This window comes from Grammomys surdaster, unplaced genomic scaffold (assembly GCF_004785775.1).
Source record: "Grammomys surdaster isolate TR1022 unplaced genomic scaffold, NIH_TR_1.0 126035, whole genome shotgun sequence".
Taxonomy (NCBI): Eukaryota; Metazoa; Chordata; class Mammalia; order Rodentia; family Muridae; genus Grammomys; species Grammomys surdaster.
The window spans coordinates 5,668,073-5,682,674 of NW_021620848.1; the positions used below are offsets into that span (position 1 = coordinate 5,668,073).

The 14,602-nt window shown below is 43.1% G+C and overlaps 1 protein-coding gene across 3 annotated transcripts in view; it reads right to left on the minus strand.

Annotated features, from left to right (window-relative positions):
* The window catches only part of Mrrf (mitochondrial ribosome recycling factor), a 54,501-nt gene that overhangs the window by 21,047 nt on the left and 18,852 nt on the right, over window positions 1-14,602 (minus strand). For all 3 annotated transcript variants that reach the window (XM_028754659.1, XM_028754662.1, XM_028754660.1), the window contains exon 5: window positions 11,009-11,100. In XM_028754659.1, coding sequence (XP_028610492.1) covers window positions 11,009-11,100 — 92 coding nt within the window. The remainder of the gene's footprint in view (window positions 1-11,008; window positions 11,101-14,602) is intronic.

The following is a 14,602-nucleotide window of genomic DNA, read 5'->3' on the forward strand; positions in this document are numbered from 1 at the left end:
GGTGGGGAGGATGGCTAGTATCTCTGGCTTTACCAGAAACATAGATCTATCTATACTAGACTTTCTTATTTGGTTATACCTTCCAAGGGGTCTTTTTCACTGTAATTCATATTCAAAGAATAAACCAAATGCTTATTAACAATCAAACTATGGTGCTCCTGAGGAACTTAAACTCCAAGATAATTACAACATAATGACTCAACTCCTCCCATCCCTAAAAGCAGAGCAAAGGAAAAAAAAGCCATGTATATGAGGCTGGGAGAGGGGTTAGTATGAAGAGGAAAGGAAGCACTTAGGACTAGAAGAGAATCAGTAAGCAAAAGTAAAAGTAGCCTTGATTTTACTCCCAAATAACCAGGATTTAAAAGAAAAAATAAAAAGCTGTGACCAAGAACTCTTAACTGGGAGAATGAATTCAAACATCGAAAGAGAAGGAGTTACAACATATTGAGTGCCTGTTCAAGCCCCCAAGGAAGAAATCGCACATATAATACCTGATTACTCCTCAAACCACTGACACTTCATCTCATTTGACAGAAAAGGCAGCTACTGTGGGAGGGGCACATCAACCTGACTGCCCTCCGCAGGATGGGCTCTGAGGAGCACAGAGGCCCACAGCTCCCGGCTTCCAAACTCCCAGACCTTCCATTACATTCAGCTGAGATCATTCCTAAGCAGACTCCCTAGCTACTCCTGACCAATACCTAAGCATTCATACACAGAACTGACTATGGACAGGGCTCCTCCAGGGACAGCCTCTGCTCAGAATCACCCTAGGAGTTGTACTGCATAACTTTCATCCTATGCTTCTGTTTAGACCTGTTGTCAGGTCTGGGCTGTCTTCTCTCTGCTGTCTCTGTCCCATCCCTCACACATCTAATCCCATCTTGGTGTGTTTTTTGGAGTCTCCAAACTGATATATTCCCATGTCAGAGCAACTAGGGATAAAGTTCAGGGGTAGAACATTTGCCTAGCATGTGCAAAGCTCTGTTCAATCCCCATTCCTGGGAAAACGCAGTGCTGGCTGAGGATCAAACCCAAGACTACATACATGTCAGGCAAGTCCTCCCATTAAAATGTGAGAAGCCAGCCTTCCACCAAATAGCATGGGCAGGCACCACTATAATGAAACGGTGAGCAAGTATGCAGTAGAGAGATGGGAGAGAAAGAGGGGCAGACCAGTTCGTGTACTATGAAGAGGAGCAGAATGGAGGAGGCTCAAGGGTGGTGAGGAACACATCCTGATATAAGTAGCCTGTGCTGCCATCTGAGGCCACGGTGACATCTATGCCTATGCTGCCTTTGAGGGACATGTCTAGGTCTGTGACCCTGTTACAGCAGGGGTCTATGTCAATGTCCTATATTTGAGGCCCATGATACCACCAAAGGCCATGTGGACATTGGTGGTCTGGGCTGCCACCCGGGGCCATATAAGTATCTTCAAGGGCTGAGCTGAGCTGAGCTGACCTGGCTTCTTCTTCGCTGCTACCTGCAGGAGGGAGAGCTGGCCCTGGCCCTCACCAAGGCAGTCTGGAAGAGCTGGCCAGAGTGGCATGGATCAGGGAGGGTTGGCCTTGCTGGGGCTGGCACAGGAGAGCTGGCCTCAATGGCTTACACACAGGAGAGCTGGCCCTGACCCTAACCTGCCAACCACCCAGGCCCACATCCAGGGCTTAGATTTGTCCCACCTCAACCAACATCTACCCCGTCTATGAGCAGATGGGGTGCATGAAGGGGACAGTCTCCATGACACAGGGCAACAACAGAATATCCAAGAGGAATAGTGTTGCAGAAGCCAGAGGCCTCAAACCAGATCAGTAACTCATTGGAATGAACATCTGCAAGTAAAGCTGTTTGGGCAAAAGGTTATATACCTTTTAAAAAAATTTTTTTTTACTTTTTGCTTTCTTTTGGGGGGGTTGCAAGGGCAGAGGGTGGATATAGAGGGACTGGAAGATGAGCAGAATTGGATAGCATGATGTGAAATTCACAAAGAATCAATAAAAAGTAAAAAAAAAAAGTTTTCCTTTTTTTACTTATTTGTGTATTGGGGGTGGTTACGTGTGTGGCATAATTCCTGAGTGGAGGTCAGTGGACAACTTTCAGGAGCTAGTTCTCTCCTTTCACTACAAGGATCCCAAGAATGAACTTAACGCGGTCAAGCTTGGCTGCTGAGCCACCTCCGTGGCCCTAACATTAAAACTCACCCAGCATCCATGCCCCTCCCTCTCAGCAGCTCCATCATCTACCCCAGTCCAAGGCCATCACTTCGTGGGAATGGTCCCTGGGTTTATCCTTTGCTTCCTTACAGAACCATCTCTACAACAGCAGGCAGAGCGATCGTAAGAAAACATAAATCACACTACTCCCCTGTTCAAAATCCTTAATGGTTCTGTTTCATTCTAAGTCAAAGCCAAAATCCTCATCATAGTTTGTAAAATCCTACAGGCCTCGACTTCCTCAGAGCACTCTGACTTCATCCCCGAGCTCTCTGCCCTAGTGCACTCTGCCATAGCACAAGTCTTCATGCTGTTTCTCTGATATGCATGGCAGACTCCCTCAGGGCCTTCACACTTGGATTCCTCTGTTCAGGGTTAGATACAGGTATATGCTGCTCTCCTACACACTTCAGTTCCCTGCTATGTGATCACCTCTGAAGGCAACCATGAGTGTCTTCAACCGAATCACCATCCTCATCAGCTCCATTCATGCCATCCTGTTCCTTCCGGCCTCATTTTTATCCAGGAGAACAAAATCACTCTTATCCATAAGCCCCCTTCTCTCATTCTGTATGTGTTACCGACCCCTTCTGCTCATGTTCCGTATGGTGAATAGCTTTGTCTATCCTGCTGTCCACTTTATCCTGTGTCTACACTACGCTTACATATAGAACACACTCAGAAACACCTATTGAATAAGTTACTGGCTGTCCAGGATGCTTTCTATTTATGGGGCCCAAAACAAAATGAAAAACCAAACCCTTCTATATTCTTATAAAACTAGATGGCAGTTGTCTGGTATCAGAGGAGGAAACATAGGTGGGTGGGAGATGACCTGCCAAGAGGGAGATGGAACATATAAACTATTTTATATCTTGAATGGAATGGTAGTTATAGGGACATATAAATTGATTTTTAGTTATTTACTTATTTTGAGATACAGTCTCACTATGTAACCCTGATTGGCCTGAAGCTCACTATGTAGACCAGATTATTTTTGAACTCACAGGTATCTGCCTGCCTCTGCCTCCTGAGTATGTGATTAAATGTGTGTGCCCCCAGTGCAACATCACGTACACTGGAAATAGTACTCACTAACTCTACTTAGAGTTATATCTTACCTCTAAGTAGAGCTAAAGATTTCTGAAGCACTACTGTACTTCAGACTGCCCAACTAAAACACAGCATACAAACCCACTGTCAGATGGGGGATCCTGATTTGAACATTGAAAATTACGTTTTTAAGATTAATTTACTTTTATGGTTTATAAGTATTTTCCCTGAATGTATGTCCATGCCTAATATCCACAGAAGCCATAACAGATCCCTTAGAACTGGAGTTACAGACAGCTGTTAGCTACCATGTGGACCTGGGAACTCAATCTGGGACCTCTGCAAAAGCAGGAAGTGCTCTTAACCAGTGAACCATCTCTCTGGGCCTGGGAACAGTTCACTCTACAGACTTGGATTATCACTGAGGGGGTCTGAATGAGAACCCCCCAACACCCCCGCTCATATGCTTGAATGCTTGGTCCCTAGTTGGTGGACTATGTAGAAAGGATTAGGAAGTGTGGCTCGGCTGGAGTAGGTGTGTCTCCAGGGGTGGGTTTTTAGGTTTCAAAGGCTCACACCAGGTCCTGTCTCTCTCTGCCTGTGGATCAGGATGCAGGTCTTAGCTACAGCAACTTCTGTCATGTCTACCTGATACAACGCTGGCGGCTTTAGTGATCAAACTTCTGAAACTGTAAGCAAGCTCCTAATTAAATGCTTTCTTTTATAAGTTGCCTTGGTCATGGTATCTTTTCACAGCAATAAACCAGTAACTAAGACAATTATATTGTATTGTATTGTATTGTATTATATTATATCATATTATATATTATAAAAATTTAAAATATCAATCTCTGCACCCTTTACTATGAAAACCAGCAAATGTGAAACAGAAAGCACTCTTACAAGGCAACAGAAGCAAGACTATAAATCTGATGTGAAATAGCTCCAAATCTGGATGATCTTTAATTCTGCTTGTACTAGCTAATGAACCTGAGCAAACTCTCAAAGGTTTACAGTAATTATGTATGACAACAACAACAAAGGGAACCGGGGAATGGCATGAGGCAAACACAGAGCACACTGTCCCCTTGCTTACCATTAGCCATTCCATGAGCTGGAGGAGGCAACAACTACTATAGAGGCTTCCAGAAGGATAACAACAGGCTAGGGTCTGGGGAACAACGGAGGGGTCACCCAGGAATGCTGTAGATGGCTGTGGAGTCCTCCAGTGTCCGTATCTCTAAGCAACTCAGCACTGCACAGTGGTGCTGAAACACAAGGAACACCAAGCAGCACGAGCAATGTTCAGGCCCTACACTCCACATTCACTTCTTCCCCAACCCCCAACTTCCCACCTCATCTGCTCTCAGCAGGACTCAGAGTCAGGCTTTAGAATAACATCTTGTGTTTTACAAGAGCTAAAACACAGCTAAGAGACTGGAAAGACAGCCCAGCAGTCAAGGGCACCACTGTTCACTCCCACAGAGGACTCAGGATGGCTAATCAGCACCCACATGGTCCCTCATAGTCACCAAAACTCCAGTTCTAGGAGATCTGACACCCTCTTCGGACCTCCATTGGCATCAGGCACACATACAGTGCACATGCACACATGCAGGCAAAACACTCATACAACTAAACTAAAATAAACCAATCTAAGAAAAAAAGACACCAAAAGAAAAACAATTTAAAACAAGATATCTGACATTTGGGAAATAGTTAATAGTAAGTATAAAATACAAACACTGAACAACCTTTAAAAGGAATAAAGAAGCTGGGTGGTGGTGGCTCATGCCTTTAATCCCAGCACTTGGGAGGCAGAGGCAGGCTAATCTCTGAGTTCAAGGCCAGCCTGGTCTACAAAGCAAGTTCCAGGACAGTTAGAGCTATACAGAGAAACCCCGTTTCAAAGCAAAACAAAATGAAATAAGGAATAAACCAGGTGTGGTGGTGTACATAAGATCAAATATTTAGGGCCATTTTTAGTTAGCAAGTTTAGGGTTAGCCTAGGCTACATAAGATCTTGTCTTGAAAACAATAGGGTATTTTCATAGAAAGGATGGGCATACTGCTTCACTTAGTGAGGAAACAGTACAAAAGCTATTTCCTGAAGAACAGGGTGGAGTATTTTTATCAGAAAAGACAACATGACAAATTCCTACAGCCACCAAGCTTGTTGTCACACACCTTTAATCCCAGGGCTCAAGAGGCAGAGTCAGATGGATTTCTCCTGAGTTTAAGGCCAGCCTTGTCTACATGGGATAGGAAGCTCCAGACCAGCTAACACAATATAGTTTGACCCCGTTTCAAAATTAACAAACAAAACACCCCTGGCCACACAGCTGATCTTTGATTGGCAGTAAAAAGAGGAAAAGGACGACTCAGCTTCTGGGCCTGACCTCCTACCGTCTAATCTTCCATCCCTTCATTGATCAGAGAGCTGTGAACTCAGCAAACTCATTTTTACAGACCTGAGACTCTCTAAGTGTGATGACGTGAGGTGGAGTGGCTCAGTTACAGGAGAATTACAGTGGGACAACTGGAGTTAGGGCAAAACAAACAAACCTGCACATGACCCTTAGGCACAAGAGTCACAAATGGCCAGAGAAGGCAAATGTTCCTAACTAAGCTTACAATTTTATAAATAGAAATGGATCTTAGTGATTTATTCTCTTCTCATGTATTTCCCAAGCTTGCTTTGAGGTATGTACGTGTGCATGGGTACATGCCTTACACTAGCTGGGAGGCCAGGGCCAGTGCTTTAGTTCTTTGACTCCATGTCCTCTCCCTATAAAGGAGACTGAGGCCCTTACTTGTCTGTGAGAAAGAAGGAAGGAACAGCAGCATCAGGTGGGTTCTGCCTAGTATCAACGGCATCAAGCACATCATCACATTGTCTCCCAAGAACGATATAAACAATCCCACAAATTTAATTTAAGATGAACTTTCCAAGATTAAAAGAAGTGAAAAGACCTGCTACTGGTGGCTATTTGAGGCCAGCCTGTCTAAAGAGTAAGTTCCAGGACAGCCTGAGGTACACACAGAGAAACCCTGTCTCAAAAATACCAAAGAAAGAAAGAAAGAAAGAAAGAAAGAAAGAAAGAAAGAAAGAAAGGAAGGAAGGAAGGAAGGAAGGAAGGAAGGAAGGAAGGAAGGAAGGAAGGAAGGAAGGAAGGAAGGAACTATTACAAGAGCAATAGATTCTCTGTTCTTGATCTCCTGTCTGCAGTTGTACAGGCCACTTCACTTTGCTGAGCCTTGACTTCCTCCTGTCCCAGATGAAGAGTCTGTCCTCAGGTCTGCCAGGTCCCTCCACAGTTCCCAGATTCTGCAATGCTATGAATCTGTGTTGCTCATGTTCACTGTTGACTTGGGTTCACTTCAGAGCAGCCCAAATGCTTCTCACATTTTTATTTGTAAGATCAGACAGACATAACACGCATCTCTGCAACCCTGCTGGAGTTAACGGTTGCCCTTGGTGTGTCAAATGTAAGTTTGAAGGATCTGTGTGTTTCACTTGTAAATTTCAAAGACACAGGGATTCGTTACATTAGTTCTTACAATATTTTATCTTGGCTAATGGATGTAATCCAAGAGAAAGTTGACAGACCAAAACCCTCTGCTCCTGCAAACCTCATTTTTTATATACTTTCTTCTCTTTGACAAGGTAGCAGGGTCATGAGGCCCCTTACTGAATTATGTGTTTGGTAGTTTTCCAGATAAAAAATGGATGATCTGTTCTTTATTATGAAAGCTATGTCATGTGAAGGGATAAAAGTTGATTTTAAAGTAAAAGGACTGAAGTTTCCATTAGGTTTTGGCAGTGACTCCCACATGGCTCTAGTGACTTACTGTGCTTAAGTTTATTATTTGTAAAGTAGGTAAAAGAGTACACAAAGACAGGCAGAGATTCATGAGGCTAAGAGAAACAATAAGCTGTGTGATCTGTTGGGAGCACAGAAACCCCATACACTGTTACTTCAGTGAACATTAAGAATGAAGAATGTTTAACACACTGGACACCACTCTGCCAGGAGCTTTCAGGTGATATACAGGGCAGGCAGAAGAGTACATTGCTTAGATTTAAAGTTTGCCACCACATATATTCTGACCATGACTAGCCCTAAAAATATTTTTTAAAGATTTTATTTGTATTTACGTGTGTGTATGTGTGTGTATGAATGAGATCATATGTCAAATGTGTGTAGGTACTCCAGAGGCCAGAAAATGTCAGACCCTTGGTCTGGAGTTAAAGGCACCTGTAAGATGCCTGATAAGGGACTAGGAACTGAACCTGAGTCCTCTGGAAGGACAGTAAGCACTCCTAACTGCTGAGCCATCTATCTATCCAGCCCTTCTACTTGTAAATCTTGCTTCTGATATTCATGAGTACTTTCAGCACTTTCCAGAATTATCTGAACAGAGAGTAACAAAAAAACTTGTGATTCTCAAATCCTGCCTACCACTTACTGGTCATATGATCTTGGGCAATTTCTTTATTTCTCAGAGTTTCAGGGCTTTTTTTTTTTTTTTTCAATAAACTGTGGGCCACAGTAGCTTTCTCAAGCAAGCTGGAGGTGATATAAACAAGGAACCTGACAAATCGCCTATGAACATACGTAAGGTAAACATAAGGCCTATATGTCCCCACCAGAGCCTGGTATAGACACACGTTCAGAAGACACTTCCCAAGCAAACATATATCTGAACTTGAACCCAAGTCTTTATAGCTGCTAAGTACAAGGTTATACTACCTAATTCACACAATGCCAGAGCAGAGTGTTAAACCAGTTTTATATAGTATGAAGTATGGAGCTATTTTCTGGCCATAAGGCAAGAAAAAGTTCAATCAAGGAAGTTCTTAGTTTCCTCAGTGTTATAACTGGTTTTCATGGCTGAGTGTACACTCTGCTTTCTGTACTCACAGCACTCTGAAGGCTGAGACAGGATGATCTCAAATACCTGGCCACATAGTAAGACTTCATCATAAAAAGAAAAAAAAAAGAAAGAAGGAAGGGAGGGGGGGGAGCCAGGGAGGAAGGCAGCAGGGAGGGAGGGCAGAAAGAAGGAAGGAGAGAAGGAAGGAAGGAAGGAAGGAAGGAAGGAAGGAAGGAAGGAAGGAAGGAAGGAAGGAGGGAAGGAAGGAAAAAAATCATGACGCTATCATGATACTTTGTAACCAAGGAAACCTGAGTGGAGCTCCATGCTTTAGAAACTAAGGCCTCAAAGGCACTAGTTTACCTCTTAGAGTCGATCATATGACAAATGAAGCAGTTTCCATAACGTAATGCGGCATGACAGGTGGCACAAATGGAACCGTGGACATTCTAGCTCCCTCCTAGTTATTTGGAAGATGTCACTCATTTCTTTTACATCATGCAAAGGTCCCTTCCTTTATGAATTTTGCTTTTATAAAGCCCCCAAATTTCTCTAACTTTTTTTTGTTTGTTTGTTTTTGTTTTGTTTTTCGAGACAGGGTTTCTCTGTGTAGCCCTGGCTGTCCTGGAACTCACTCTGTAGACCAGGCTGGCCTCAGAAATCCACCTGCCTCTGCCTCCCAAGTACTGGGATTAAAGGCGTGCGCCACCACCTCCCAGCTTCTAACTTTTTAAAAAAGATTTAAAAAAAAAATGTATATGTAGGTGTACATACCACATGAGTTCATGCACCGTAGACGTGTAAGTACTCAGGAGGCCTGCGGTGGTTTACATGGGAATGACCCTCATTCGGTGCCTGTGTTTGAACACGTGGTCCTTAGTTGGTGGAACTGTGAAAGGATTTGGAGGTGTGGCCTTCTTAGAGGAGGTGTGGGGCTGGCTTTGAAGTTTCAGAAAGCCTCGTGCCATCCCCCAGTGTACACTCTGCTTTCTGTTTGTGAGCTCTCAGCTACTGTTCCAGCATCATGCCTTCCTGTCTACTATCATGCTCCCTGCCACGATGGTGATAGATTCCCATACTTCTGCAACCACTGGCCCCATATAAACTCCTCCACCTAGAGGCTTCCTTGGTCATAGTGTTTTATCACAATAGTAACTAAGACAGTGCCAGAAGGCATATCAAATCTTTTGAAACTGGAGATACAGCTGTAAACTATCTAATATAGGTGCTGGGAACTGAAGCCAGGTCCTCTGCTAGAGGAGTTAAGTACTCTCACTCGCTGAGCCGCTGAGCTGTCTCTCTAACCCTCCCTTATCTCTTTGCCCTACCGACATTAGTATCACTGGACACTACACTGGCAGTTTACAGCATCTACTCAACTAGCTATCAGGTGAGCTGCAGAGGAACAAGGAGCTTTGTTGTTGTGTTTACTGCTGTACCATAATAAAGGACCTGTCCTATGGTTAGGACTTAGTATTTGTTGAATGGCTAAACAAATTGATCCAATGTGCAGTACTGTGTAGTAGTAATAGGAGCTTTGCTCTCCTGCCGTGTAACCATGGTTCATGTTTCACGTAGATTGCTGTGACTTTGACTGTGGACTGTTCTTTTATGTCTACTTTGTAAATTCCATGTTAATTAGCAATGAGAGAGATGCCCACAAAGCTCTGTAAGACCATCAGTCCTTTGCCTCAACCAATCCAATGGCTTCTCCTCACTCTCCCCACCATTAGAAGAAATCCCAGTCCCTCCCATGGCCATGACCCTGCCTTCAGTACTAGTCCCTACCTACTCTCACCACCCTCTCTTTAAGCTTCAGGCACAGCAGATTTTCTTTTACTCAAACGTGTCACCATCCTGTCAGTTCTTTCAAGAAAGAATTACGTTGTATAGATCTGGCTGCCCTTGAACTTGTGACCCTCCTGACCCCACTTCCCAAGTATTATCTTTTCTTTTTAAAAATATTTTTAATTTATTACTGGGACAGGGAGTTGCTGCCGCAGCCCACACGTGGAGGCCAATGGACAACTCTGTAGAGTCAGCTGTCTCTTTCCACCTTTATGTGGGCTCAGGGATTGAAGTCAGCTTGTCAGGCTTGTACAGCAAGCCTTTTCTTTTCTTTCCTTTTTTTTTTCTTTTCTTTTCTTTTCTTTTTTAAACCAATGAACCATCTCATCAGCCCTGTCTTCTCTTTTCAATTTTAGGAACAAAGATCTATTTTAATTCATTTAAAACTCCATTAAAAAAAAACAAAACAAAAACTCATGACTCTGGATCTATACCTTAAATCTTTCAATTACCAAAGACAAATGTAAAAATAATTCAACAAGGAATATGGGGTTAGAGTTGGCAAGTGTCAATTTGCTTTCTGATCGGAGGCCTTTGCTTGCCACTCCCCCTCCCTGGAAGGCTGCCTCTAGGCTGATGCCTCTGCCTCCTCATTAGGCTCTCAGCAGAAGCTTTAGCCCGGACAGAATCCCCACACACTAACACTGCCCTTCCCTCTAGCTCTCCCACCGCGTGCTCTCACTTGAATACTGGTGGCTTTTATTTCCTCCTAGAATCTACTTCATATGATCTGTAATGACTCTCTGTGCTAACTTGTCCTAACTTTTCTGCCAGAAAGTGTGAGAAGGACAAGGTGCTCTGAAAGCTCACTGCTGTAGACCAAGCATACAGCACACATAGGTGCTCGGTAAACAAGTCTGTACCAGCAAATCTATCTTATAGCACAGCCAGGGTGAGAGACACAGGTAAGTGAGCCATGCCACTGGCCCAATAGTGCTGCAGGGTACTGGTTTCCATCCAAGGGCAACTATCCCACATCACTAGAATACATGGATTTCAGCCAGACTTACTTAGGAATGGGTACCCGAATTAGTGTTCCTTCCACTTCTGGGTTCAGATTCATTCCACTTTCTCTTATGGCCTTGATAGCTGCAGCTGTACACTGAAAACCAGATCAAAAGGTAAACAGAATTAGTAAATAATTATTACCAGATGCAAGCCCTCTGTCGATAACTGGCAACCCATCTTGGCAGAACATGGAAACATTTAGTTCTGTTACCAGTAAGATCAGGAAGTTACACTGGTGTAGAGTGCTTTGATCAAGCTGAATAGCAAACTATGTCCACTCCTGGTACCAGTGTATTGCGGAAGGAAAAAAAGAAAGAGTAGAAAAAATAAAAAGAAAACAGCTCTGCTTCTTTGAAAAGATTTCAATGGTTTGAGGCAACACAGATCAAAACCACAATAAATCCTCAAGGGAGGAGGGCTGGTCTGTGCAAAGATCGGTGCAAACACAGATGAAAGATTTCATACGTTAAAAATTCCAGTTGACATTTTACACTCAAAATATACCAGTGCCGATGTGGAATGAGTAAATAAATTTAACTCATTCACATCTCCACTCAAGACCAAGCTCACTCCCACTTCGGCATAAGCAGTAAACATCCCCTGGTGTGCACAGCACAGGGCAGCATGGCAGAAGGGTCAAAGCGTGGGTCTCGGAGTCAGGAAAGCTTCAGTTTATACCTAGCTCTGGGATCAGGTTCCCTAAATACATTTGACCATTCGCAATCTGAGACGATGTGGTACCCAAACATCGACGGTGACTGAGCTAATACACCTCACTCAGTTCTTGGCACTGTTAACATCCAGTAAGAGCAGTCACGTCCATGTCCTGAGTACATGTAAAGTCCTCAAATTAATGGCAGGGTTAATGTAAGTATTACCCTGAAACACTGTTGCCCTCCTAACATCCTTCAGGAACTCCTCTGACAGGCATTCACTAGTTCAGAGTCCTAAGGTCAGCCTTACCTTGTATCAGTCCTAAAAGCAACAGAAAGTGGGTGGAAGAGATTTCCACTAGATGACAATGAACTCACAGGAACAAGGCTTCTGACATCCTCAAAAGAATTTTAGGTTTTTCCAGAGCTGATCCATGTCACTTGAATTCAAAGGCCAATTCCTGTCTTTGAGCCCCTCCCCAGCTTTTACATGTGACAGGCACAGAGGGTGGCACACACCTATTTTATCTCTCCAAGCATCTCACAGTTAATGTTTTAGAGGAGGCATCTAAAACTTCCCACTCCAACTTTAAATAATCCTAATTCAATACCTGTATAAAGTCAAAATGCCAAACTAGAACATCCACACCCAGATGTGAAGAATTTAAGCTTTAAAATGGTACCTCTGGCCACAGACTCTTGGGTTGGAAAGGAAGCTGTGACATAACAAAGCACCAGCTGTTGACTGTGAACAAAGGGCCTACAGGGTAAAGCCAAATCCTTTAGAACAGACAGTATTCCTTGAGAGCCCAAGAAATACGCAATAAGGACACGGCATATCAAACTTCAGTTACTCTCAAGGGTAAGGAGAGGCTGAACTGCATTTAGTCCTTTGTTGTTACTTTGTCTTTACTCTTTACAGATGCTCAAGCTCGGAGTACCCAGTAATTATTATGTAAGGAAACAACTATGAACACTACCTATCTATGTGGTGCTGGAGAGATGGCTCGGCAGTTAATAACACTTGCTGCTTTTGCAGAGGATCTAAATTTCTTTCTCAGCACCCATGTGGCAGCCACTAACTATATGCAACTCCAATTCCAAGGGACCCACTACTATCTTCTGGCCTCCGAGTGCACAGCATGCACATGGTACACACATAAGCACATAAAACACACACGTGAAGTCAAATTAAAGAGGTTAACTAGGCAAAGAAATAAACTTAGTATCACTGTGCAGAGAATAGCCATTCTTAACGAAATCATTCATTTGTAGAGTTAAGAGTAAAGGGAGCACCCCCCACTTCATAGAGGAAGCTTTATCTCCCATCCTTCTACAGCGTCTCACCACATAACCAACAAACCACTGCTTGTAACTCCCCCTACAGCCACTAAGCTCCTTTTCAGTCTGGCCTAAATAATTCTATGCAACCTTCCCCTGTAGTTACAAGAGTACTCACTCACCGAGCTAGGCAGAAGTGTGCCCCAACATTTCCACCTTCATAGTAGAAGGTAAAGTGCCAGTTAAAGTACAAGGCAAGTGGGCACCAAAACCTTGAACAAATATTAGTAATGTTGTTTAAATAAATTTATTAGAAAATGCATCTCCTGACCTTACTTCAAAACCTTAATTTTTACATTTTAGCTTTTCTATGTCTTCATATTCAGGGAAAAATGGTAAGTAAGATTTTTTTTTTTAATAAAGAAACCCACTGAAAGTAATTCTTCTAATTTATCCTAGGTATGTATATTTTGGTTTGACATGGTAGGATACAGACCTCAGGAAAATATAATCATTTCCCTAACAGTATGTTTAAATTATTCACAGGTCAAACAAACAAACAAACAAACAAACGGGATACACACATACACAGTTTCCTTCCCTCATCTTAGCCTTTATTCCATCACTAGAGGGGAATACTCACTAGTATCACAAGGCAGACTGGTTGTTTTGCTCTCAATACTAACCAACTGGCTACGGCTGCTAGAATATGTATCTATTGAGAAAGATCACTGATCCCATCTGGGGACAGGCAGAGGAGAGTTACACTATCAATTAGCAATACCTGCCCTTGCTATTCTTAAGCTAATCCTCCATGATGGACAAGGAATGGCAAAATGTCTGTAGACAGGTCAACAGCCAACCCTGTTCATGCTGTATCAATTACTGGCCTTCTACCTTCTCTATACCTCCGTGAGCCCTTACAATACAAGGTACATGAAAACAGATCTCTAGGATCTCTTAATCATCAATGAGTTCCCAGCCTACATATTGAACCTATTCAATATGGACTTGTGGACTCAAAAGACACTGATGAATCAGTGGATGATGATGAAACAAGCCTCTATGTCAAGCAGAGCTCTGTGCAATAGCAGCTTGAAGCTAGGGCAGGTAGTTCCCTTCTCTGAGCCTGTTACCTCATCCACAAAACAGAACTCGGGTATTGATCTTACTGTTGATGTGTGAAAGAATCGGTAAGAAGGTGACTGCAGAGATTTCCACACACCAGTTCTCTTCCATCCACAGAAAAATAGTGGAGACTGTTGATTTTTGTTGTTGTTCTTTGCTTTATTCAAATGATGCTATAGTTTTTGTTTTTTGTGTGTGTGTGTGTGTGTTTTGTTTTTCAAGACAGGGTTTCTCTGTATATCTCTGGCTGTCCTGGAACTCACTCTGTAGCTCAGGCTGGCCTCAAACTCAGAAATTTGCCTGCCTCTGCCTCCCAAGTGCTAGGATTAAAGGCGTGCGCCACTACTACCCGGCAATGCTATGGTTTTTATTTACTTCTTTTCTTTCCTATCATTAACTGTAGCTACAGGCATGTTTAGGGAAGGGAGCAACTGTGTGCACCATTTATCAAGCAGAATATATGCTAAACAAATGCAACAGTTTTTGCCTTCAATGCATTTGAAAGATTATACATGTAAATCTGTATTGTGTCAC